The sequence below is a fragment of the Acartia tonsa genome, chromosome 3 (genome assembly GCF_053477335.1).
Source record: "Acartia tonsa isolate MP-2025a chromosome 3, ASM5347733v1, whole genome shotgun sequence".
Classification (NCBI taxonomy): domain Eukaryota; kingdom Metazoa; phylum Arthropoda; class Copepoda; order Calanoida; family Acartiidae; genus Acartia; species Acartia tonsa.
In genome coordinates this window covers 42,479,589-42,507,419 of record NC_137262.1, presented here as the reverse complement: position 1 = coordinate 42,507,419, position 27,831 = coordinate 42,479,589, and the positions used below count along the sequence as shown (strand labels likewise).

Genomic DNA, 27,831 nt, shown 5'->3' with positions numbered 1-27,831 from the left:
AATCAGTCAGTAATCAAATCTTTTTAATAAACATTTAAAACAATTCCTTCACTTTTTGTTGTTAAATAAAGACGCGATATATTTAGAAGAACGTAGGCGGCAAAAGGCCATGTACAATGTTCCACAATGAGTCAGGATCAGTGAGCGACTCCATAATAGAATTCTCCCTCTGGTTGATATGCTGCGTCATCTCCTCGTATAGCTCTTCAGCTTGACCCACGGGCACGTGAATCATTATATCTACTCCAAACTAAATAGAAAACTATTTTAGTAAGACAAACGACTCCAATATTTTCAAGGTATCTAAAGGGATAAGACAATGGCTGATAAAATGATGTACATCCTTAATGATAATACACAAAATTACCCCTTATGTAGATTAAAATTAGTTGTTGAAACTTTTGAACACTCAACTTAATGAACCAACCAATCAAAGCTCAATGAATGTCCCCAAAGTTTTAAAGCCAACGAATGAGAAAGCGGTATTATAAAACTTTGGGGAATAGTGTCTAACAAGTAACTAACCTGACTAAATTGAAATCTGTTGGGTCCCAGGAAATTTGTTCCAGCAATTAAATCCTCCAACCGCCAGGGGAAGGCGGCAAAACTTTTGAAATATGGGAAATGTTGAATGAGAAAGTTCCATACTCTTGACAAAGATACACCAGCACCTTGAAGTAAATATTGGCATTACGTATGATATTCGATTTTTTAAAATGTAAATTAATTTAAGGAGGTGGGATCTGCTAAGAATTCCCGTAAAATTCATATATAGCTTCCTAAAATCAGGTATTAAGTAGCAAAATTAAAAATAATATCGAAAAAAACCCTAGGTAATAAAAAAATTTGAAAAGTAGGAATGTTTGTTGTTTAATATAAAATATTACATTGCCGGATATTGGGCCGGATAGTTTCAATATCCGGTATCATGCCGGATATCCGACCAAACCTTAATAAATATCAACAATTAAAAAGAACATAATAAACATAATGCAGATATGCCTGGGTGTGGAGCAAGATTTCTTAGTGCCAATGCTAGCAGGTAATCACAGGGTAAAAGCGGGGCAGTTACCTCACATTTCAGGTTACGGAATCTTTAATTTTAATAGTTTTCATTCATACATTAAATTAATTTAGCAGCTATACCCCTAGCATCTAGGGGCACAGAGGGGCTAGATAAATGGCTTAAAGCTATCTTAAGCTTTAAATCTCAAAATAAAATAACCTTACACCATCACATGACTTGAATTAGAGAACCATATCGGTTCAATAGTTTTGGAGGTCTTGGGCTTCAAATGAAAACCCTTACTATTTCATATAATAGGATAAGTAGATTGAGCATGAAAGTATAGATAGTAGTTTTCCTTCTTTACCTAATTATTTCTTATTTGTCTTTAATTGAGGAAGATTAGTCGTCAAATTAGGTTGCAAATCTGGGCCTCATTTATTGGGTCACTTCGTTCATCCTGTACAAGGGGAGGGGATGGAGTAAACAGGGTGGATGGGGTTATCGTTATTTTAGCCAGCTCCAATTATAACTTTTTGGGGGTAAATGAATATCTGGTGCAACTTCCAGGAATTAATTATCGATATGTGTAAAAACAGTTTATTTAAAGAATAACTATCAAACACTTTATTCAAGTCTATAGTACATAGATTATCTTCAAATTAAGCCCAATTTAGACTTAAAGATTTGTCACATTACTTACAAGAAAAACACCACAAAAATTTATTGCTTAAATAACAAGGACTAGTATGTCCATAAAAACTAAATAGCGTTGTAATGTTTTGTATAAATGTATTCCTATTGAGAACAGAGGTGGGGAAATCTACAGCATTGAGTTGAGAAAGCTTGCGGAGGTACAAGGATATTCTACCACTTATATCTGGTATGTTCACATCTTCCTAAATATTTTAATGGTTTCATTAATCTTTCTAATAAAGTTTAATTATAACTAACAAGGATTGGACTTTGAAACTATATCTGTTACTAGTGGCTTACGCCCCAATCGACTTCTAGGTTAAATTATTGTGAGGGAGAAGGGGAAGTCGAACCTCCCATCCCATATTTTAAAAGAAAAGAAAAAATTTTAGGTGGGTCAGTTTTTCCTAGGGGTCAATATCTCTTAGGGTGTTGTGTGGCTCTCTCCCAAAATAGTTATAAAACTTACCAGGATCTATGAGAAGCTAAGTTGAACCATATCGGTTCAGTGGATAGCAAGATCCTTCGGTACAGACAGACTACACGCACACATAAAGACATCCTGTTATTTTTATATAAAAATATAAAAGCACCTTATTTTCGTTCAAGTAGATTGTACATGATTTCTTAAATGTTTTTCATTCATGATAATGTTTTTAGCAACTTATTGTCTGTCACGCATTTTTTTCTTTTTGTTGATACTATACCTAATATCATTTAAAAATATAAAGATTAAGTAAGAAATAATTTTACCTTAAATGCCAGACTAGCTCCTTTTAAGCAGAATAGGTCATGATCCACCAGGTTTGATAGAATGCTCACTCTTTCTGATTCATTTCTAAATAAAACATACTTTAACAATGTTCTAGACATGTCAAGCTAAGAGTCTTGTAATTTATAAGAATAATAAGACTGAAAACAGTCATAGATGCATAGATGTATGATTTTAACACAGAATCAATACCAAAATGTGATTAATTTATTTTTCATTTTCCTCTCCCCATAGAAAATGTTAAGAATACAAAATGTGTCAAAAAAAAGGATTTTAGTGAACTATTTAGGTATTACCTAAGTGTTCAAAGGAGTAAATAAATTCTTTCACCACCATAAAACGAAATATTAAAAGTTAAGCATCGAAAAAATAAAATGGGTTGTTATCTGACATATATACTAATAAACTCTAATAGCTTTACACTCATGGCACTTATGTAGAGTTTACTCTAATGGCGGTTTACAACATTTCATGGTTAATTAGTCAGTCTGTGCTCAGAAAGTCAGTGACAGAAGCGAATGTTTAATTATAGAGATGCTAAACATTTAAAAATTAATTAAAAACGATTTTGAGAACTCAACTCGAATAATAGAATATCAATAAATAAAGTATTCTTATATAGTCAAGCTAACCCCCTAGATTAAGGGAATTAAAGCTTCTTATTAGCTAATTTAGAGAGTGTGTCTAGATTATTTTAGAGCAAATTAATGTCTCTACACAATTAGCGTAACAAACGGACAGACACACATTTAAGGTACCGTCAATTCAGAAGTCTCAAAGGCCATAGAAATGACGAGAAAACATTGAATAAATATTTTGTATTGGTGGAAGAAGTGAACACTAGAAGCCTTTTTTCCAAAAAGTCATAATAAAAATAAAGGTCACCTTGAGGGTTCAAACTCTAGTTGAGAAATACCCACAATTTTGTATCCCAGACTATCATTCAAAAATGGGAGTAATTCCCCCACTATATCCACACGACACCGGTCATTCTAAATATTAATTTGGATTAGTAAATAAATAATTTAAGTAGGTATTTTAAAATGAATTGGAAGTGAGGATAAGGGAAATATCTTTCTTGATTATAAACTAGTGGCCTCAAGCATCTAGGGGATAGAGAGAGGCTTGAAATAAGCTTAAAACCATCCAAAGGCTCAAATCTTAAAATAAGATAGCCTCAAACCATCACAGGACCTTTGTATCAAAAATATAGAACCAAATCAGAAAAAGAAAAAGGATGGTCACTAGAAATATTTTAATTTTTTAACATGTCAATTAAAAGTTTTAAGATGCTACCTGATTTCCTAGTGACAAAAGTGCCATAGAGAAGAGCGTAGATTCTGAGCAATTCACTTTTCTTGACAGGATAATATCAACATATTCAACATTCTCCAATATCTCAGACATCTTGTCTCTTTCCAGAAACTAAATACATAATTAATATGACGTAACTTTAACATCATATCACAAACGCCATTTTTTAAACTTACATGTTAAATGATTTTTTCCTATCTCATAAACTAATTTTTTGATGCAATATCATCCAATGCTTTGTTGAGTACAAAGGACAAAATAAAATAACACGGCAGAATAGCATCAAATGCTGTAAATTGCAAAAGTACTTTAATTACCTAAACTGTTTACAATATTACAAGATACCAATCCTTTTTCTAAATATATATTTTTAATCAAAATAATATACTTTTGTGTCAAAGCTTTTAAAAAACAGTTTGAACTCATCAAAACATTTGACGATATTGCACCAACAAATGCTTTACTTTTCAATGTTTTTTCATATAAAACCATGGTGAAACCTAACTTTTTAGTCGATAAATCAAATATTAAACATAATCCTAGTAGGTATATTTATTATTTACTAAGAAAATACTATAGATCAATGCTGGAAGGTGCTTAGAATTACTTGCTCTCGTTAGTGGATAGTTCCCTTTGCTGTATATCTATCAATGATGATATTATAAATGTTAATTCTAATTGATTTAATATAATTTATATCTAATGTTGATAAAATGCTTACTTGAAGAATAATCTGCTGGAAAAGATCTCCGGTTCTTGAGAGTTGGCTGCGGTAAACGAACTCGATACCTCCGTCACAGACGCTTTTTTCTATGATTTGGAAATAATACTTCAGAACATTTTTCTTCTCTTTAAACTCTTCCAGAAACTCCTGAAAAAAAATCATTAGGTATAGCTTAAATAATGTTTAATAAACATGTAAAAAATCACTGAATTTTTAGGACCCCTCGCCTTGATAAATTTTGAAGAGTAGGTATAATAAAAAACAAAAAGAACATCAAAATATAACACTCCTAGCGTAAAAAATCTCCTATATTTTGGGCAATTTCCAGAAAAATTTAAAAATGGTGGATTTTCCATTAGAGTAAAACAGTAGAGGGGGAGGGGGATAAATGACTGTATGTCCCCATCCCAAGGACCTTGTGCCGACTGTTAATTAGGTTTTTGAAAATCAACCATTAGTTTTGGGAATACAGTCAAGTAGCAGAAAACAATTTGCCAGCAGACGAAAAAGGTCCTTGGAAAAGGGGGCAGGCAGTTATCTGTATGTACACCTATACTATAAATAATTTTCTGACATTTTTAAGACTATTGGCATGATATTTTTAAATGGTCTTTCTCAATGCCTATTCTAAAAGTACCATAAACCAATGCTTCCATGCAAAGATTTTTGCCCCCAAAGTGTAGGTACGGGAAATTCTTTTAAAATTTTAAATTTTCATAAAAGTTTTCTACTAGGTAGGTAATAAATTAATACAATTCAAATGGTTAAAAAATTATCAAAAAAATGAGTTTACCTTTATCCTATCATCCCTTTTGTAGTACACAAAAACTTCATCTAACCACTCAACAAGCTGTTTCAACGTAAACGGTTGAGCAAGAATGTATTGATTGATTGGTGTGTCCCATTCAGGAGCAAAGCCTTCATAATAATTATTCTCTCCATTGTCACTTGCAAAAAACTCTTTGATTCTGTATAATATAATGGCCATGCCAATGAGCACTTGAATCTCGAGATCAGGTTTATTTGCAGCATCGTTTTCCTGGTTGCCTTCTTCTTCATCTTGTTCTATTGGCATGTTATCAGTGTTGCTTGGGATATTAGGCAAGCTATCTTCCAATTCTGTGGGTGGTTGGCGTTTGATATTTGCAGGAGAAATTAGGGGGGTGTTTGTGTCAATTGTTTTTGTGATAGCAGGTACAAGAGGTGTAGGGTCTTTTTCGCGCTTCTGGGGCATTGGCAAAATTGTGCTTGAAACTGTTGTTGAGGCCCCTGAAGTTGAAATACTTGGAGATGCTGTAGGTAATGGTTGTGGTGTGGCGGTTGAAAGTTGTGCAGCTGATGTTGAAATTAAGCTTGTACTGTTCCGCAATTTTATCACAGGTGCAGGAGTTGTGGTTGTTGATGTGGTTGTATTTGGAGTTGTTATGGCATTAGAAACAACTTGAGGTTGCTTCCTGTGGGCATAATAATTGTCCCAGTAAGGTGGGGTCAGGTCATAGATTAGCATAATTAAACTAGAACATCTCATACATTGCAAACTTAGGTTAGCAACAGCCTCTTGACAAATTGCAAAGGTGCTCAACAATGTTTCAGGCTTTAATCTAATAGAAAGACTCTGAGAAGATGGGTGTCGTTCAAACATCCAAGAATATTTGACATATCTGTCAGCAGACTTACTTAGCAAGTTCAAGTCTGTTAGGACTTTAAGGTATTTGACCGCTGGAAAATGAAAGTTTATAAACTTTGCAATCAGGTCAGATGTTGCATATCCTCCATGTAGAATCTCACCCAGGTAAAAAATTGCAGTTGCTATGAGAACAGCAGTATCACAGCGAGGAGTAAAAAAGCTGGAATCAGAAGCAGCAGGTAGTCTCAATTCAGGTGCTAGCAAACAATTCACCTTTTCAGGTTGAACCATAAAAGCAATCTTATTTTGATTGGTTTCAGATTGTTGATTGGTTTCAGATTGTTGATTGTTGACAGTTGCTAATAGCTGCTGAATTACTGTAACAGCTTTTTCTGTTTCAAGGTCATTTACTTTGATGGTGTCATCACTCGATTTAAAAACTAATTCAGTTCTAAAATTACAAGTTTAATTATGTAGGCACAAAGTTTTGATAATACATTTTAAATGTATCTTGAAATAATAAGAAAAACTACCTAGTTATACAAGGACGTCCAAGGGGGGGGGGGGTAAAGTGGTGATTACCCCCCCCCCCCCAAACGAATTTAGATGTGCCGTATTCACCCCAAAATTTTTTTCCATTTTGATCCCCCATTTAAAAATCACCCCTACACGGCACCCCCAACCATTTAAGAGGGGGTATAACCCCCCTAAACAATTTTTTTGGGGGGGAAATACCCCCCCCCCCCAGAAAAAAATAATCACTAACAAAAAAATTTTTTGCGCGCTTCGCGCGACTTTTTTCTTCTAAATCTTTCATAATCAGGTAGGTACTTTTTACATTATTAAATTACCCCCCCCCCCAAAATAAAAAAAATTGGAGGCCCCTGTTAAGTTATATCTTCAATCATAAAAAAAACATGCAAAAATAACCTGGTGAGGGCATAATACGGGAAATGTAACTTGATGAAATTTTTTACATCTGCGGTCTTAGACACTCCTTCACTATTTGCTGTTAATCTAACAAAAAATTTTTTCATCAAATGTATAATTATCAGTGGCTGCACCCCAAACATTTAGGGGCTCTTGATTTGAAGAAGAAGGGAAGAAGTATTAAAATAGACTAAAACAAGACTTTAATCTAAACATAAAATATCCCAAAACCATCCCGGGAGCTATATGAAACATCCCTAAAATGGAGGACTACTTCGGTATGATTTAAAGCTATACTTAAAAAATACATTATCCATATTGTGTGAGTATTTGATTAATACCTATTTATTTAAATAAAAGTAAATAATCTAACTTACTTGACAGCTAAACTAAATATGATAGATTCATGAACTGTCGGAAACCAGGTAATGAGTTTCTTCTAAAAATAAAAAGGCAATGATTATTTATTTAATGTTGCATATTGAATGATGATAACAAGGATAAATTCTAGAATCGCATTACCTTTTTCGTGGATAATTATCAATAATAAGAAACAATAGGTAAATGTTTTTGAAGTATGGCTTTGAATAGTTCTAATTAAGCGGAACAGAAAAGGATTTGAAGCCATATTACAATCAATAATTATCCAATTTACAGGGGTGTGTGTGTATATTAAAATATAACGTACAATTTTCCAACCCCTCTTTCCCAAAAGGTGTATTTTTGCGTTGCTACTAAAGCCCTACTCTACAAAAGACCTGCCCCTACAAAAAAATACACCCTGCCACTTTATCAACAATTATAATTCTAGCTACCTTATTAAGATTTGTGTTGCTGTTGATCAAAAGCTGTAATACTTTTTCTTTCTCATTAATAGATTTGAATGATATTATCTTGAACAAACTTGTCTCTTTAAGGTCTCCTTTCATGATCTAAATAAAAATTATTTTGCAAATAATTTCTTGAATTGTAAGGTACATAGGAAACTATTATTTTCAAAGTTACAAAAAAGTTTTTAATATTAATATAGGTATTACATAAATACAGAATAAAATAAATAATCAATAATTTTACCTCCAAATAGTTTGCAACCCAATATTGAAGAATAAAAGTAGAAAATTTCATCACTGAGCTCTTTACTCTAAGCTCTCCATATTTGAGTTCAAATATGAAACATTTCCCAGCTAAACTCTCCTAAAATTAAAGATTTTAATTAAAATAAATAAGGTAAATAAGTTTCCCAATAGTATTATATTATTGAATAATTAGAATTATTTAAAGCGTCATATAATTTAAGTTGATGACAACAATTAGATCAATAGGTAAATTAAACACATGTGAAAAGCAAAAAACTATTTTAAGATGTGTTATTTTTTGACTGGCAGAAAAGTCAATAGTATTTACCTCAATTTCATCTCTTCTTAGATGTTTAAAAATACCATTCAAAATCATTGTCATCTTATCCAACTTGGTAGGGGCGAAGTCGCCCAGAAATGCTTTCATGAAAGCAATAACTTCTAATGGAACTGGGAATTTGTTTGGTTCTTGCAGTTCCTGACTAATCCTTCTTACTAATTGTAAACCTGACGGTATATTAACGGTTGGAATTGGGACATTTTGGCTTTCATTGGCACTTGGTACAGATGCATTGTTTTCTGTAGTTGATATATTTGGCATTCCATCTCCTTGTAGCAATGTCTTAATACTATCTTTAAATTCTGGTCTAATGCAATATAATTTTCTTGGCCCCTGGTTGATAGTTTGTATTTCGGACATGTTGGGTAGTTCAGAATTAATTTGATTAGTCCATCCCTCCAGCTTGGATTGGATTCCAGGTACACTAAGCTCCAGAAAATGTCTAACCTGAAAAAAATTTCAGTAGAATCATTTATTTCGACAATAATTCCGAATGTCCGTCGTATGTCTGTCAGAAATCTGAATCTCTCGGCTACTATTGAAGATAAGGCGGCTAAAATTATTGTGAAGTTTTCTGTGACTACTGAGTACTGAGCATAAACCAGGAATCTAATGATATAAGACAATATCCAATAAATTGATGTACATTCCAGTGATTATACACAAAATTATTCCTGCTGTAGATTACAATAAGTACCTAGTGGAAACTTTTTAACACTCAAATTAATAAAGCAACTAATCAAATTCAATAAAAAATTCCCATAGTTGTTGAGCCAAAGAACAAAAAAGGTTATTATAAAACTTTAGAGACTAGCGTAATAAACAGTCCAATGTCCCCTCCCTCCCCGGCATAAACGCACTAACTATCTTTTTTTTGTTTGTTTGTGAATAATAAAACCTATTACCTACCTAATTATTTTATTAAATTTTTATCTATAATTAAATTGCAAAGAACCTTTTGTTAAATGTTTATTTTGACATAACAAAGGAAAACAAAGTGTTATCACAATTTTCACTTCCTATTTCTTATCATTAAATGTTACATGATAAGCAAATATTTACCAAGTTTAATACAATGTTTTACAATTATGACATAATAAATATTTTCTATTAGTATAAAATCTACTCTTCAATTGTAAATGTTGGTTGATACAGAAGGTGTAACACATTTAATGATAAGAGGGAAAAAGAAGTTCTACTAAAAAATAATACAAAATAAATTTTTTGATAAAATCACGAAACCTTTCATAATTTATAATATAGAAGTCTAGGAATCGATCTATCACCACAATCAATAAGTTAATCTTAATGAAACTTTGTAGAAATATGTAAAATGTAAACTTATTCAATCCCTGAAAATTTCAGCCGATTATCTGAACTAGGAGTTAAAAAAAACCATGAACACTTAGAAAACTAGGAATCGATCTGGCACCCCAACTAATAAGCAAATCTCAATGAAACTTGATAGAAGTGTGCAGAATTTGAATCTATTTGCTCCCTGAAAATTTTAGACTTCTATCTTATAGGAATGGAGAAAATCCTGAAAACTTAAAAATCTATGAATCGATCTAGCACCCCAATTAATTGACAAATCTTAATGAAACTTAGTGAAAATATGAAGAATGGAAACTTATTTAATCCATACAAATTTCAGGCGTCTATCTTGAAAAGGAGCTGAGAAAATCACGTTTCCCCCAAAACGTTTCAGACGGACATTTCAAATTAGAGAGTATCTTCGCTAATAAAAATTTCAGGCGTCTATCTTGAAAAGGAGCTGAGAAAATCACGTTTCTCCCAAAACGTTTCAGACGGACAGACGGACGGACGGACATTTTAAATTATAGAGTAGCTTTGCTATTAACAAGTTGAAAAGAAAAGGATATGGTAATGGAAGTTACAAAAATACAAATGCGATTTGAAGGCATACCTGTAAAATATCTAGGGGAACATCATCCATGGCAATGAGTCCAAGAAACAATAATTCTTTGACTCCCCAAGAGAGGTGGACACCGTGGCTTGAACTCTTATCTGTGTAAAGATACTTATTTCAACACTGTTTTTCCTTGTTGAAAAGAATTTGAAACCTATGGATCTTAAAAGATGTACAATGGACGATAAATAGATGAAAAATAAATTACCCCTTTAAAGAAAAAAATTAGATTGAAAAGTTTAGACACTGCTAGTTTAAACCAATCAATCAAGTTTAATCAAAGTTTTAAAGATAACAATTGAGATAGACTGTTATTCAAATTTGGATACCAGTATAATTTACAGTCCAATGATCCCTCTCTTAAACTTCTTATTTTTTTTATTTATCTTAAGGGGGGAAGGGGGGGGGGGGGTTTAATGCAACCATCTCGTAATCAGTGAGCAAATGGCACTTAGAATTCGAATTTTTATCTGGAATTTTGCATGAGTAATCCTTGGTAGGTCTATTTTCCCTAAATTGAACAAAAAGTTGGAAAAGTAACGGCTAACGGCTGGCGGCTCAGCAGTATAGCCATTTTAAAAACTATTTTCAAGGGAAATCAACACGAAACCTATCTCCACATAATACTCTATGCTGCTCCAAAACGTTTTCAAACGGTTCTAGCCGCTAGTTGCTGGTACTAGAAATCTAAAAATGTTTTTTTTTGTATCATTTCACATGATTTAAAGCAAAAATATATTTCAAAAGTTGATTCCTACATAATTTATGGCAGATTTGCCCTAAGAATAGCCAAAAAACGGCTAAACGGCTGAGCCGTTAGCCTTTACTTTTTCAACTTTTTGTTCGATTTAGGGAAAATAGACCTACCAAGGATTACTCATGCAAAATTTCAGATCTAAATTCGAATTGTAAGTGCCAATTGCTCACTGATTACGAGATGGTTGCATTAAACCCCCCCCCCCCTTATTTTAAGTTAAATAAATAATATAAAAAATTAACATTTTTTAAGCTTACATGATGATGAATTTATATTTATAAAAAAAATATCCTTTCCTGGTTTAGGCGTCCTGTAGTCACAAGCATCGACTAGCTGCACAAGAAAATCAGGTTTAACACAGGCATGCGAAGAACCTTTCTGTTCACTGCTGGATAAACTTCGCAGCTGATTTAATTCAGATGATGATAACCTAAAAAATGTTTATAAATTTACAATAAATGTTGTCAATGAAATATTATAATAGAATCAAACATATGTTTGAATATGAATAGTGTGCTCTCTGCTATTAATTAATGTTAAATATCTGATACCAGCAGTTGATCCCCTAGAAAGAATTAGGGTATCGTCTAGGAGCTCTGAATTCAAGGGGAGGGAGGGTTATGAAGCTTCCCAAAAAAGAAGATCTAAAGCGAGATCTTAACCATTAAAAAACAAAATATCTTTTCCACTTTATGCAAAAGACCTTTTTTAAGTGGTTAGAAAATTCAATTGTAGTTCTTTTATTTTAATACTAGAAAAAATAATGCTTCTTTCTATCCATTTCATGAAACTATTTCCGTAAACACGAAAAGATCAAGTACAAAATTTATTATTAATTCACTTATTCACTTTCACAAATTATATTATTTAGACTTACCTGACATCTTTCATTTCATCAGGTTTCCACTTGTTCTTAACAAGCCTCATACACTCTTCATAATTCTGATTATAATACGGGAAGACTAGACTAATAAATGCCGCGAAATCACTTTTGTCCAGGTCCTTGTTGGAGTCTGGATCCAGGTTTTGTTTGGCCAGCAGGATCAGGGCCCGTTGAGTAAGCTTGGGCTTTGTGTATTGGTTGCACATCAGAGGGTTTGAGTCAGGTACAAGATTTGCTTCACATTCTGTTCACATTAATTGTGTTTTAGAGCAGAAAGGTTAAAGTAAAGCAAATTAAAGTGAAAAACACTGCACATGTAGAGAAAAAATTAAACACGGGAAAAAATTATGTAAGTAAATATTGATTTTAGTTTGAAAAGAGAAGGTATGACGAATTGGAAATAATTTGAGGAAGATGAAAAATAACGAGAAGAAAAGAAATAAAACATTGCCAAAATTTTTGTTCATTGATAGTTACTTAATATATTTTTTTATCGGCCAAATGGCTGAAAAACACATTCCTAAAGAAGCATTAGAGGTCCTTTCAGTTGTATTAATATTATCAGTTATATCATTTGAAGTGGTAGGGTTGTCCTGTTGACCCACAGCAGTTGCTGTGGTTGTTGTTGTATCCCATTCATCCTCAGGGTCAGAACACTTGTTGTGACTATAATAAATATAAAGTAAGTATAAATGCATAAATTTCTTTATTAAAGGCAGATGAGAGATTTTCAAAACCAAGTTCAATTGTCTCAAATTGTTCCTTGCGACAAGAAAAATTTCCCTCAAGCATTGATTTATGTTATTGGCCGCTGCTTTTTTGCAGACAATTAAAAAAAAAACTTTGATTTTTATAAAATCTTATGTCTGAATTATTCTAAAAATCCCTCCAATAATACAAGGGAACCCTCTTTCCCACCTTCCTGCTGAAATATGTCAAAGGCCCATTATTTAAGGCAATGGCAAAAAAATTGATGTACATGCCCAAAGATAATACACAAAATTACCCCTTCTGTATATTGATATGTTACGACAGTCAACTCATTGAACCAACCATTTGAAATTCAATTAAAGTCCCCAATAGTTGTTAAGAAAACTTTTTTATAAAACTTTGGGGACTTGTGTAACAGCCCAATGTCCCATCCCTTAATCAAATAATTTGATTTTATAAAAAGAAATGGAAATTAACCTTGTATCAGTATTCATACTGCAGTCCCAATACTCCAAAGAAGTAATATCATTCTCACTAATCTCCCCGAGAAACCTCCATTTTCCACACAAACAACACTGGATTGAAGTCCCATCCTCGTAAAACCAATCATCTTCCTCATTTTCTTCTAATTTATAAAATGGTGTTGAATACATATTACTCAGGATGTGAAAGTCAGCAAATTATGTTCTTTAATTAACTAAAACTAAAAGGTCCTAACCCTGGGCGAAAAATTTATGGCCAGCGAATATTAAATAAAACAAGGATTACATCATTCATAAGTAACGAAGCACAAAAAATCGTAGATGAGAATACATATATTTCGATTTAAAGAGTATTTGTTAAAATCAAGAATAGATTTATTGGAAAAAATAAACGAAAAACCTTATTTTATTTTTTATGATGACTGACAGACCGACGGTCAAAGTAAATTACATACTGGATGCTCAGAACAATGGCAAAAATTATTTTGATACTGTCATCCCAAAAAAGTTTGAAAATCGGACCAAAACACCAAAGATATGGGGAATTATTTAAAAACTACATAAAAGGCTAACGGACTGACAGACAGTGAATTATAGATTAGCTTTGCTCCTAAAAAAAAATTTCTAAAGTTTTACAATGATTATAATCAAATACCTTCATCTTCTTCCATAAACTCGTAATTATCTTGTCCTGTCTTTTTCTTTCTGTTCTTTCTCCGTGTATACATGGCCCTTCGCTTTCTTTTCGTTCCTGTGGGCAAGATTACTTTTACTGATAGTTTTAATTTCTAGGCTTGAATCGGAAACACTAAAAGTTAGACAATAAAAGACATGTAAAATTTGTTAATATACTCTGCAAACAATTATGTATGATAAAAATGAAAAATTCTGACTTATTAACAGCATTTGACTGTGAGTGATATTAATTCATCAAAGTAAAATATTATAATTGTAAAAAAAAATTTAAACTGTTATTTCAAAAATTAAAAATCAATTTAATTTTAATTAGACAAACTTGTTAAGATATTACACCCCCCCTCTTAATATAACATAAATCATTTGTGACATTTGTAATAAGTATTCCTCTGGATTTAGATGGTGTCAATGTTCTGGCATGTTGATCTGAATTTTCTGAAGATACAGATAATTTTCTCTTCCAGGGAGATGCTTTTGCTGTTCTGGTAGGATTGTCATCTTGCTTATTAGAGGTTTGACTGTTATTTTCATCTTGGTCTTTATCTGTACCTTCTTCTAGAATATTAGCATTTTCAGCAGCTTTTACAGGTGTTAGTATATTTTCAAGATTTTGTGCATCAATAAGGGCTGAGTCAGGTGAGGGTGATGGTGTATCTTCATTATCATCATTATCACAGGGAGTTAAGGTTATGTTTGCTTTAGGTATTGATGTAGTTTCAATGTCCGTTTTGTCTTCTCTTTGTTCGGTGTCACCATTTTCTTTATTTTTTAGAACTTCTTTTTCTACTGGTAGACTTTCTTTAGTTGATGTTGATGGCTGAGAGCTTAAATCTTCAAAGGATGTTTCTTCTAAGTTATCAGTACTTTGTTGTTTACTTTTCTTTTTCTGTTTGTAAAGACTTATATTGGACAAATCAAGGCCCATTTGTTGTCGTAACTTGACTCTTTCCGAGATTGTAAGGACAGCACTAACAGGAGGGGGAAAATTGTCACTTTCTGAATCATTTTCACTTGGCTGCCGAGTTTTCTTTTTCTGATCCTTGTTAGGACTCCTAAATTAAAATTAATTTGTTTTTAGTTAAATAGAAGTTTAAATCATGTGGAGTCCACTGTATAACTAGTATTCAAACAATCCAAACTGAAAAAGACGACTTTATTTAAAGTTTACAGGTCTATTAAATGTAAAAAAAAGATGGGTAATTGCTAATCTTAAAATCCATATTTGGACCAAAATGTATTTCATTCAGTAAAAAGAACTAAAACTTTATACCTTTCTATTTGTAGTTAAAAATCAAAATAATACCTTTTATTTTTGCATTGATTGTCGGCATTAATTTCAGCCTCTGATTGGAAAGGCACACCTATGTCTACATCACTGAGCTGAGAATAAGATGGAATTTCTTGTAGATTTTCTTCAGACAAGAAATCCTCTCCAAATTTCTTTAGCTTTACTCCTTCATTATAGTAGCTGCTTTGCTCCTGAAATTGTTTTCTCTATGAATAATATTTCTATGGAGGTTGGAAAGGTGCATCTTCAAGAAAACAACTGTGTTAGTATTAGCCTTTACTGAACATCTATCTGTCCTTATTTATTTTATAGAGTTCTTAGGAAACATGCAAACAGACACATTACTTTGGTTAGTACGATTTTTTTATTGTAAGTATTGAGCTTTTGAAAAAAGAAAATAAAAACCACAAGAAATAGAATATTATTCACTGAAAAGGGTGAATGCAAGTAAGAAAAGGGTTTAAAAGATGATAATTTCTCAGTAAAGTCTTGATTTATAAGTGGAAAACAATTATAAAGTAACTTACTGGATTATAAATCATACAGTTGGAATGCACCAGATTAAAATCATATATGAATTCAGACAAAGATTGATATTTATGTTGACACAGCTTATATTCCATTGTTGAAAAATCCATAGGCTCTTTAATTACCTCAGAATATCCTATTAAAATATCATTTTAGTTTTATAAAGGAACAGGACTATAGCAAGAAACACTACACTTCCTTCAAATTTCATAAGAATAGGTAACTTAATTCAATAATTCTTAGCATGATATTTTACAATATTAAACTTTTTAACTTTCAAAAGTTTTAGAATTTTATTTTAAATTAACATTAAAGATTGACCTAGAAAATTAATAAAGTGTTAAATGCTTTTTATAATTCAGGAAATCGAATGCATCCAAATGACAGCAAGGAAGTTTGATTACGTGTAAAGAGGACTATCCACGAACCAGAGTAAGTGATTATAAGCATCTTCCAGCATTGACCCATAGTATTTTTTTAGTGAATATATTAGGTTTGTGTTTAATATTTGCTTTATCGACTAAAAAGTTAGGTTTCACCATGGTTTTATATGAAAAAAAAATTTGAAATGTAAAGCAATTTTTAAAGCAATATCATCAAATGCTTTGTTGAGTTCAAAGGACAAAATAAAATAACACTGCAGAAAAGCATCAAATGTTGTAAATTGCAAAAGTACATTAATTAAACTGTTTACAAGTTACCAACCCTTCTAAATATACATTTTTAATCACAATAATTTATTTTGTGTCAAAGCTTTTAAACAGTTTGAACTCATCAAAACATTCGATGATATTTCACCAAACAATGCTTAACATTTCAAAGTTTTTTTCATATAAAACCATGGTGAAACCTAACTTTTTAGTCGATAAAGCAAATATTAAACATAAACCTAGTATATTTACTAAAACAATACTATGGGTCAATGCTGGAAGATGCATAGAATCACTTGCTCTTGATCGTGGATAGTCCTCTTTAGTTAAATCTTTCAAAATCTCTATATATTTTTGGCATCAAAACTAAAACTAGAAGTTGCAATCATACAAAAGTAAGTTAGAGATGTATAACACTTTTAGGAAATATATTTTATGAATGAGATCATTCAAATTACCTGGCGCAATTTCATCATTTATTGGCTCCAGAAATGACTGACTAACATCCTTCCCCATAATCTGATCCAACAAATAATTCAACAGAGAATACAAAGCATCCTCTTTATTCTTCACTTTTCTCTTTCTACTACTTTTCTTGGTCTCAAGATCTTGTTGATTTGAGGCATCATTTTCATTGTCATTGCTCCAGGCTGTGTCATTGAACGTAATATTTAAATTCTTAAGCTCTCTTGCTGTTCTGCTGGACAGGCTATAATCTGTAGTTGTTGATTTGGAGAGTGGGCTGAAATCATAAAAATAATGAAAAACAAAAATTATCTGAATTTTTTTAGTCAAGGATGTTTAATTCCTGAAAAATTCTCAAGGGACAAAAGGGATGAGACAATGGCCGATAAATTAATGTGCTTCACAAATGGTGAAACACAAAATTTTCCCATCTGTAGATTACAATTAGTGGTTAAAACCTATGGACACACAACTTTATGAAAAAAAACAATCAAAATTTAATAAAAGTCCACAAAGTTGTTAAGAAAAACTTCTATTGACATGAGTTTGATATCTAATGTAGGAAAGTAAATTATTTTGATCTATTGATAATTATTGATGACTGGCGAATAAAGTTGTATTATCAATAAAATATCAATATCTAGAATTTTTGAAAATGTTACATTATCAACAAAGAAAGGACAAATGAACATTTAATACAAAACAAGAATTAATGTTGTTAGTTGATTTCAAATACTAACACCTACCTACTAGTATTATTATCTTCTTGTGACTTCTTTGCCTTCGCTACTTTCCATTTTTCCTTAGATCTTTTAGGCCTGTCAGCATTTTTAGTTTCATTAGTATCATTCTTTTTGTTGTCATTAGTATTTTCTAAAGAATCGTCTTCATCAGAGCTGTTAGTAACTGGATGTAGTTCAATGTTTCCAAATGCTGGAGACCAATTATCAGAAGGGTCTTCTTCGTGAGGCATCTCAGGCAATTCATCATCATCATCACTATTTAGAAGATCATCAATATGTTTCTCTCTTGCTTCCACAGACTTTTCATATATACTTTGGTCAGAAATATTTTGCTCTGTTTCAGTAACATTTGATGTTTCCAAATCTTTGTGGTTATCTTTGATTTCTGAATTTTCTGATGCAGTTTCAGTTTCAATTTGATCACTATAAATATTTATATTAATAAAGACATTTATATCCAACCTAAATGTTTGATTTACAAAAGAGGAGTATTCTTTCATTTGATTTCAAGATTTATGTAATGAGACATTCCTCTTATGTATATCCTTTTGAACACTTTTAAACTGTTATGTTAAATAATTATAAATACAAACATGCACATTTTTTCACAGATAATATAAAATATTAAGTACCTTGGATTTTTCGAGGACTCCTTTAGTGGAGAGGATTTCTTTGGTCGTCCCCTTAAAAATTTTTTTTGCTTAATATTGTTCTAAATGATTTTTAAATAAGCAAAAAAAAAGATAATTATAATATTTACTAGGGTTGGCAATCCTTATCCGAATCCGGAATCCGCTTAATTTTCAGCCAATTTTGGAATCCGAATCCGGAATCCGTTTTTTAATAGCGGATTCGAAATCTTAATTGGTAGGCTACAATTAGCGTCTTGAGTTTTTTCTTTCAACTCCGCCTTTTGAAGGCAAAGATTATCATCATTATATATAATATCTTTTAAAATTTGGTTCTATTCTCGGAAGTGAATTATAGAGAACACCAAGAAGAACATTAATTTTTAGGACATATGTAGCTCTGAAATGTTTTAACTTTTTTACAGGGGTGTATATTCTACATGGGATCCCCTGCTCAGGAGGGGGGAAAAAAAATAAAAAATAAGTGGTTGGAGGGAAAAAAATGTAAAAATTAAGAAAACTGAAAACATTTTTTCCATTTCCCCCCCCCTCCTTGGTGAAAAAAACTTTAAAAAATGTGTGGTAGGAGGGATAAAATGAATAAAATATAGAGTTCTTTAAATATTTTTACATTTTCCCCCTACTTGGTGAGAAAAAACTAGGGGGGGGAAGAAAAATAAAAAATTTTGTAGCAGGGGAAAAAAAATAAATCTTGTGCAGAATATACACCCCTGCTTTTTTAAAAAGCCTTTAAAAATATTGCTAGAATCCGGAATCCGTCAAAAATAAGAATCCGGAATTTTGGACGGATTCTTGTAAGAATCCGAATCCGGTCTAAAAATTTGACTGATTGCCATCCTTTATATTTACTATTTGTGCCATCAACAACAAATAATTCTACTAAAAATATATTAATGACATAGACATAGGGTCAATAAATCTGAAAGTGTTAAACTTTTGATTTAATCCAGCTGTAATCAACGACTGTATTAATTCGAAAAAATACAACGTAATTTGAGCTTCTTTTGGTGGACAGTCTTTATATTAGAAAATTCTAAGCTAGCACCCAAAAAACAAGTTAAAATTGAGAAATATATTTTAGAAACAATTTAGTTGTTGGTTATACCCAGGGAAAAGACAATGGCCGATAAATTACAACTTCTGTAGATTACAATTAGTGGTACAAACGTGCGGACACTCAACTTAATAACCAACCAATCATAATTTAATAAAAGTCCCCAAATCTGTGTCAACGAATAAGAAAACGTTATCATAAAACATTGGGGACTAGTGTAATAAACAGCATAATGTCCCCTCCCTCCCTAATAGATGGTGAAACAATTAACACTACGTATAAGATTTGATAAATTCTTTTGAAATACTCTGCAAAGCTGATTTGAGAACTTTACTTTAACTGTTAAATTATTCTACTAATAGCCCTTACCTTCTTTTCCTTGGAGAGGTAATATCAGCTTCGTCAACAGTTTTCTTCTCAACAACTTGTTCCAATATCAATCTCATTTCTTGTAACCTTTAAAAACAAAATTTTTAAACTTTTATTTATAGCCAATTTTGTTAATTACCTAACAGTTAAAAATTAAATTAATTGTAAATACAATACTTTCGGGTATAGTCCCTTTCGTGACAACGCCTCCTTTGGGGCGTGTCGTCGTATTTTCACAGAAGTTTTTGATAGGTTATTTTGGGTTAGGTTAAGTGATTGCCCCGTAGGATTAGAGCCTCCCGCATGGGCTAGAAATAGGGGAAAACCTGATGTGTAAATTCTACGAAACGCCCCTTAAGAGGCGTTGCCACGAAAGGGACTATATCCATACTCTCAAGTACAGACTTCAATTTCATTGCTGGGGGCACTGATACCTCCTTTCTTCATTTTTTAATGAAGGGGGGGGGGGATAAACATATGTCTAACCCCTGCGGGAGACGCTCTAGCCCTGCATGGCTAAACAGTACACAATATAACCTAACATGACCTGAAGTAATAAACAAACAAAAGAAAATCTACCTCTTTTTATTTTCTTTGATTTATTTCAAATAAAAGACTTTTCTTTGCTCAACTAAGCAATTTTAGGAAATACGCCCTTACATTAACAAATTTACCTTGGTTTGATGTCTGAACCTTTGTGAACTTTTCCAATATGATTAGAAATTAATGTTTGTTCAAAGCTACTGAACTCACAGCCAGTACATCTGCAAAAAATAAACTAATAAATTTGAATATTTTTTTAATGTTCTATTCACCTCTTAGTTTATAAAGGGAGGAGTAGGATGTGCTAAAATTCCGTAAAGGTGAGTTTTAGGCCTAAAAACAGTAGTTGAACGATAATATTCACTAAATATGTGTATTCCTCATTGAAAAGAACTATACCTAGTAAAATTTGTTAAAAAAAACGGAAAATTCATTGAATACATCGCTCATGTCAAACTGATAATAATAACAAAATTGACAATTGTAAAAAAAATATTGAAAAGAGTTTTAAAAATTACAAATAATGCCAATTGTTTCAAAGATATTAATTTTTTAAAAACATTATTTGATTGTCCATGGTAATTCTATGTATTATATATTAAAAATTAATTTTTATCAGCTTGACATTTGCAAAGCTTTTGGTGAAATTTTCAGGTTTTTTAAAACAATTTTCAGGTATTGTTAACTTTATAAAAAAAATTGAGTTCTTTTCAATAAGGAATACACATATTTAGTTACTACTGTTTTTAAGCCTTAAAACTCACTACGGAATTTTAGCACAAACTACTCCTTCCTTGTTTATTGTAATGTTTATGTAAGCAATTTTATTTTGAGAGAATAAAAGTGCCTCATAGATGTGTAACCTTATGTCTTCATCAAACCACTAGCGGCTTCACCCCTAGCCTCTAGAGATGATAAAAAAGTTAAGGTGAAATTTTTTGGGGGGGTTGGGGGTGTCCAACCCCCCAAGAAATAGCCTAAAACCATCACAGGACCAGTAGGTATATTCCCTGAAGAGTAGAATCCGATCGGTTCAGTGGTTACCGAGATCTTAAGCTTCAGACGGACGGACGGACGGACAAACATCAAGCTACTTTGTATTATAGATAATTTATATATGATTATTATCGCAAAAAATGTAACTCACATTTCACACATGTAACAGTTTTTTTGGCATTTAAATGAGCGAGCAAACTACTGTAAAAAATACCATCCCAAGGCTTAAAACTTAATATAAAGTAGCCTAAAACCACCTAGGAATCTAAGTAAAACTTCCCCAAAATAGAAAAATTAATCAGCTCATTGGTTATTGAAATCTTGAGGTTCAGACATAAAACTCCTTATACTTTTCATAAAAGGATAAAGAAAATTATACCTTCCTTCATAGACCAAATAAGGATCGAAACAAATATTTACCTGTATCGATTTATATGTGATTGTTTTGTTTTATTTTCAAATGAATCAAACGCCTCTAAAAACTGAAAATAAAGCAGTTAGGTAATATTCATCAAAATTTTTAAAAGCGAAGCTTTTCTATAATTAGGGTCGGTCCGTCCGTCCGTCCGTAACGGATAGCTTTTTTCGTTAATTTAGGCATGTTAGAATTGTCCTATCGATTTCAAATTTTGCATGGTGATTCCTTTAGTATTTAGGTACGGTTTAGAAAGCGTAGCAACTCTATAATCATTACCAAAATGTCCGTACGTCCATTTTAAAAATGATTTTTTTACTTTTTTAACAACAAATTTTTATGTGATTTAATCATCCGATTGATCTGATTTTTGGTATATTGATTCCTGGGACAACAAAGTATAATTTCATTAGCGAAGCAACTCTATAATCAAGTCCTAAAATTGTAAGTATGTCCATAAACATAATCCTTTATAAAGCAGTTTTTCAACAAATTTACTTACAACTTTGCTTCGACTCTTATACATTTATATTCTGATTATTCAGTTCTGACACTATATATGTAAGTGTTAATGTCCGTTTGTCCAACTGTTTCAGTGCTTCGCTTTTATGGATGTTGTCATCCTTGTTAGTAAAAAATTACTTTTAAGATAAAAAGAGGGGTATTTTTCACAAAGTGTGCCATAATTACCTACGCAAGTAATATTATCTTAGTCAAAATGGAGGTAGTAATGACATATATGGTAATAACGGCTACGCCCTTAGAAGCCTCTAGGTGCACTTACGGTGGAAAACGACGATTATCTCCAATTTCAATTTAGGTTTTAAGAAGAAAAATTTTAAAAAATATTTTTGGGGGGTCCTTTTTTGGGAGGATGGAGATACACTCCCAAACAATAGTAAAAAATCTTCCCTTTACCTATAAGAAGCTTTACTGTAGAACAATAATAAGGAGAACAATATCGGTTGAATGTAAGCGAGATCCTTTGCTACAGACAAAAAAGCTTACTGTTTTATATAACAGGATGTATGGTTAATTTAAACACACTTGGTGAAAAATATTCTCTACTCTTTAAAAAATGTTTTAACCTCTAATTCTTCCTCTAAAATTGGAGAAGTAATTTGATTTCTGTCCTGGATTACATTCTTAACATCTTCAACTGGGTTTTCTTGGATTACATTCTTGATATCTTCAATAACTGGATTTTCTTCATTTTCCTTTTTATTTATTACATTTGACTCAGCCTTCCTTAATTTTTTCCCCCTCCTTGTTTCTATAGAAGTATCTCTACTTTCGGAAGAAACAGATCTGTCAGATTTTCTGATTCTCTGGGTAATGCCATCATCTTCAGGAAGATAACTACTGATAGTATCTTCCTTCTTAGACAATCTATCCACATTATCATTTTCATGTTTATTATCTTTATCAATATTCTTACTGATCTTAATATCATCTTTCTGATCAGTTAGTGTAGAATCTGAGGGAGTAGTTTTTCCATCATCAGATTTTGTACTTTTTCTTCTTGATTTTAATCTACTCTCTCTTTTAGGTTTTAGATCTGGAGGTTTGTCCAATTCTTTGGCAAATTTTTTGAGTCCCTCAAGCTTTGCTACTCTCTTAATATCTTCAACAAACCTAAAAGAAAAGGCATATAAATAAATTGGTAAAGGGGGGGGGGGGGTTAATGCAACCATCTCGTAATCAGTGAGCAAATGGCACTTAGAATTCGAATTTCGATCTCAACTTTTGCATGAGTAATCCTTGGTAGGTCTGTTTTCCCTAAATCGAACAAAAAGTTGGAAAAGTAACGGCTGGCGGCTCAGCCGTATAGCCGTTTTTTGCCTATTTCAGAGTAAATCCATCATCAATTACGTAGGAATCAACTTTTTAAAACATATTTTTGGTTTAATTCATGTTAAATGATAGCAATAACCATTTTCAAAACTTTTAGTACCAACAGCTACCATCTAGACCCGTTTGATAGCGTTTTGGAGTGGAATAGAGTATTATGTGGAGATAGGTTTCGTGACTAATATGCAATATAGATATCCAAAAAATAGGAAAACGGCTGAGCCGACAGCCGTTAGCCGTTAATTTTCCAACTTTTTGTTCGATTTAGGGAAAATAGACCTACCAAGGATTACTCATGCAAAATTTCAGATGGAAATTCGAATTCTAAGTGCCATTTGCTCACTGATTACGAGATGGTTGCATTACCCCCCCCCCCCCCCTTATTCTTTCTTGTACCATACAAAAAAACGCAGTAGGTCTAGCATAAGAAGTCAATATTCTTTATCTTCACCAAAACTAGCAAATCAAAAAACCTTTGAATTAAAAAGTCTTTTACAGTGACATAAATGTATTTTTTAAAATATTAAACATAGAATTATGAAATATTTACTATCTGTTGGTTGCAAGCAGCATGAGAAAGAGGTACAATAAATGCAAGAAAGCAAAGGGCATAAACATATAAAGCCCCATGGAGGTAATCTCCACATGATCTACAAGATCTGTGCTGTAGTAATAAAACATTTCCTGTGTATGGCCACCTGAAGGTGACTTTCTATGCATGATGCACAAGATCTGTGTTGTAGTAATAAAACATTTCCTGTGTATGGCCACCTGGAGGTGAGCTTTCTATGCATGATGCACAAGATCTGTGCTGTAGTAATAAAACATTTCCTGTGTATGGCCACCTGGAGGTGAGCTTCCTATGCATGATGCACAAGATCTGTGTTGTAGTAATAAAACATTACCTGTGTATGGCCACCTGGAGGTGAGCTTTCCATGAATGATCCACAAGATCTGTGCTGTAGTAATAAAACATTACCTGTGTATGGCCACCTGGAGGTGAGCTTTCTATGCATGATCCACAAGATCTGTGCTGAGTAGTAAAACATTACCTGTGTAGGGCCACCTTGAGGTGAGCTTTCTATACATGATCCACAAGATTTGTGCTGAAGTAATAAAACATTACCTGTGTATGGCCACCTGGAGGTGAGCTTTCTCCACATGATCCACAAGATCTGTGCTTGAATAATAGAACCCACAAATGCACTCATAATGCTTCTCCATCCTATGATTTTATCTGTTATTTTATCACACCAGTTTTTTGATAAAAATGTTTGTAGAAATAAAAATTTACCACAGACTTTTTTGTAAGAGATATATTTATTTTTATTTACAAGTTAAACATGTCAATATATTGTATATTCTGCACAAGATTCATTTTTTCCTCCCCTAGGTAGGTAAAATAATTTTTTTGCTGATTATTCAAATATTTCCCAATAACTTTGATTTTCATTGCCTACTCTTATGAAAAATAGTATCAGCTGTTGTTTTCAGTCCTCAGTCCACTTTATTTTTTAATCCCCCCCCCCCCCCCCACCCTTTGACGGGGATCCCATGAAGAATATACACCTCTGATATGTCACAGGGGTGTATATTCTACATGGGATCCCCGGCTCAGGGGGGGGGGGGAAATAAAAAATAAGTGGTTGTAGGGAAAAAAAATGTAAAAATTAAGAAAACTGAAAACATTTTTTCCATTTCCCCCCCCCCCCCTCCTTGGTGAAAAAAAAATAAAAAAATGTGTGGTAGGAAGGAAAAAATAAATAAAATATAGAGTTCTTTAAATATTTTTCCATTTTTCCCCATACTTGGTGAGAAAAAACTAGGGGTGGGGAAAAAAAAAAAATTTGTCGCCGGGGAAAAAAATAAATCTTGAGCAGAATTTACACCCCTGATATGTCATGAACTTATTTAATCTACAAGACCCTTAAATAAAATTTTACATCACAATTGGACCATTAGTAACACATATTTAGAAACATTCCGACCTCTTAGTTGTTAAAGTGTTCAGATTTTGTAGAAAGTGAGTTTTTTAAATCTATAAAAGTCGGACATAAAACAGTTGAATTTAATGGGATTAAGATGCTTGGAACATTCCATATTTCTAAATTTTTTAGCTTGTTTAGGGAAATGAATCATATTTGATTAAATATTAACAAATATCTTTGTTTGCTATAAATTCCTACTTTTGTATGACGAATTACTGTTTCCGAATGACCATCAAGGGAAATGAATCTATTTTTACCCTATAAACGATGTCAACTTTACTGTAGCTTCTTTAATTCTCATTTTTCACTCTTTTTATATTTGCTATTTTAGTAACAATCTAAATGGCAGTGCTTTGTTTACTAATACTTGTTGAAACTATCATACAAAGCCACATAAAAGATAAGAACTGGGAAAATATAGATAATATGACCAAAGAAATTAGGAAGTTGAATGTTTATAGTACAGTTATGACTCAACTTGATAACAATTTAGTTATAAATTGGCTTAAAAGCATGGATTTGGACATTTAATCATTAAATGTTTTTAGGGTTGAAATTGAGAGAATCTATTCAATTTCAGTTACGGTGAAAATTGTACTAATAAACAAAAGTATTAAAATCTTTTGATCTACATTAAGAATTTTTTTTCATTATGAGATAATTAGCTTTTATTGATATAAAAATGCACTTTAAATTTAATATTTTCAGGTCTATTTAATAAATTTCTAATCCAAATAAAATCTTTTTACAAAAATCTATAATGACGCCTAGCTAAATAAACAAAACTTCACAAGTTTGTTTTCTAAAATATAAACAAACAAGGATCATAACATACTAAAGTAACGAATCTAAGAAACATAAAGGGATAGTTGCAGTAAGTGCATTCGGGGAATTAAGTTACATGGAGCAGTGAACCTTAAAATATTTTTGTAGAATGTGATAATTTTTGGCTAGCAAAAAAGATATTAAAAAGAAAAATTACTTTGAACATAAAGTTTTTTGATACACTTAAAAATGTATAGGTAATTTGGGATTAAGGTTACAATTTTAGAAAAGTTATTGCAAGCATAAAACACAAGACAAACACTTAAGTAAAACAAATTAAGGATTTCTTTTTATATTCAATATTTGCATAATCTTTTGGGGATCAGGTTTCTGTACTCAGCCAAGGTCCAATACTAAGGTCCTCTAATGTATTATGGTGACTTAATTTGGGACATCTGCCGTAATCTGCTAGTGTGAGAAATATTGAGAAACTATTTTACGGTAGAGTGTCAGGTCATAATGTGCTTAAACATTGTTAAACATTGAGATTAAGCTGGCCCTAGTAACTATGTATACAAAAGAGTTTTAACCTAATCCATGATGACTTTGGTCAATGCACTAAGAATCAATGAATCAAGTACCTTTTGTCAGCTAAATAACTTACTCATCTCATCTTATTTTTAACATCTGAAATACATAATAAATAGCTATTTTAAGTACTTTAGATAACAATGAAATGAACAGTAAATTGTCAATTGATAGCAAAATCACGTATGGCAATCCTAGGCACTTTGAACAAAATTGGATGCGAGTCAATGATCCAAGCTAAATATCTAAATTATAGGGTTTAGAATTCTGAGATTTGGCTACAAAGTTGGCGAATTTAACCAAAACGTATTTGGATTGTTATCAATGATCAAAATTGTACAAAAATATACAAATATACAATACTTATCTATTGGATATAGCAATAGAGTAGCTATGCTCCTGAGTCCTAACACTAGTTGATAAAAATAAATAGATTTAAAATTCAGGTACAATGATAAAAATATTACACACTTACTACCTAACGGATTTTTGTGCAATTAAACAAGTGGATTTTTATCAATACTCTCCATCTAATTATCTAATGGCGTATATATAATAAAACGCATTTTGACTAAACAAATTGTAAAGCTACACGTAATTGAGTGGGAATGGATAAAGGACTGTAAATAATACTGTTTACACGATCTTCTATTCGTTAGATTAAAAATGTTGATATGTGATTGGCCTGTAGAAACTAAGTGTATAAACTTTTCCACCAATAATTTGAATGTACGCAACGTTTAGATTCATAATTGGGGACTTAAAATAATTTATTCATTGCTCATCCCTCGAGACCACTAAACATAATTTATTAACAAAAAAAAAACATGTTCATTTGTGATACTGCAGTTCTTTAGACACTCAACCAAGTGAACCAACCAATTAAAAAATAATCCTTTTACTAAAGTAACAGGATGTCTGTGTGTTTGTACCGAAGGATCTCGCTAACCGCTGAACCGATCGGGTTCTCCTTAACAGGGTAGCTTCTCATAAG

The 27,831-nt window shown here is 32.0% G+C and overlaps 1 protein-coding gene across 2 annotated transcripts; it reads right to left on the bottom strand.

Moving 5' to 3' along the window:
* Nucleotides 1-64: 64 nt before the first annotated feature.
* LOC145314246 (uncharacterized) lies at nt 65-26,939 on the bottom strand. 2 transcript variants are annotated; one of them, XM_080154088.1, is made up of 32 exons: nt 26,891-26,939; nt 24,623-24,721; nt 22,734-23,280; nt 21,651-21,712; nt 20,366-20,455; nt 19,692-19,778; nt 18,251-18,301; nt 17,622-18,041; nt 16,869-17,152; nt 15,760-15,896; nt 15,248-15,423; nt 14,334-14,996; nt 13,904-14,001; nt 13,244-13,391; nt 12,578-12,721; nt 12,050-12,301; nt 11,472-11,602; nt 10,413-10,516; nt 8,474-8,932; nt 8,144-8,263; nt 7,885-8,001; nt 7,447-7,508; nt 7,070-7,156; nt 5,306-6,590; nt 4,510-4,659; nt 3,771-3,899; nt 3,360-3,466; nt 2,456-2,540; nt 1,807-1,905; nt 1,003-1,096; nt 526-671; nt 65-250 (listed from the first exon to the last, which is right to left on the bottom strand). In XM_080154088.1, exons 2-32 carry the CDS (start codon nt 24,718-24,720, stop codon nt 83-85), a joined length of 6,600 nt encoding a protein of 2,199 aa, XP_080010214.1. In that variant the 5' UTR covers nt 24,721; nt 26,891-26,939; the 3' UTR covers nt 65-82. The 2 variants fall into 2 exon arrangements, with proteins under 2 accessions (XP_080010214.1, XP_080010213.1); XM_080154087.1 differs by lacking the exon at nt 26,891-26,939 and adding an exon at nt 25,742-25,888.
* Between the last annotated feature and the right edge of the window lie 892 nt (nt 26,940-27,831).

Coding starts and splice junctions, on each gene's coding strand:
- LOC145314246 (XM_080154087.1), bottom strand. CDS start 25,785: ATGAGAATTAAAGAAGCTACAGTAAAGTTGACATCGTTTATAGG. Junction 19,779..20,365: donor GGTTCAGACATCAAACCAAG/GTAAATTTGTTA, acceptor TTGTTTTTAAAG/GTTACAAGAAATGAGATTGA. Junction 3,900..4,509: donor TCCAGCAGATTATTCTTCAA/GTAAGCATTTTA, acceptor TTATGTATTTAG/TTTCTGGAAAGAGACAAGAT.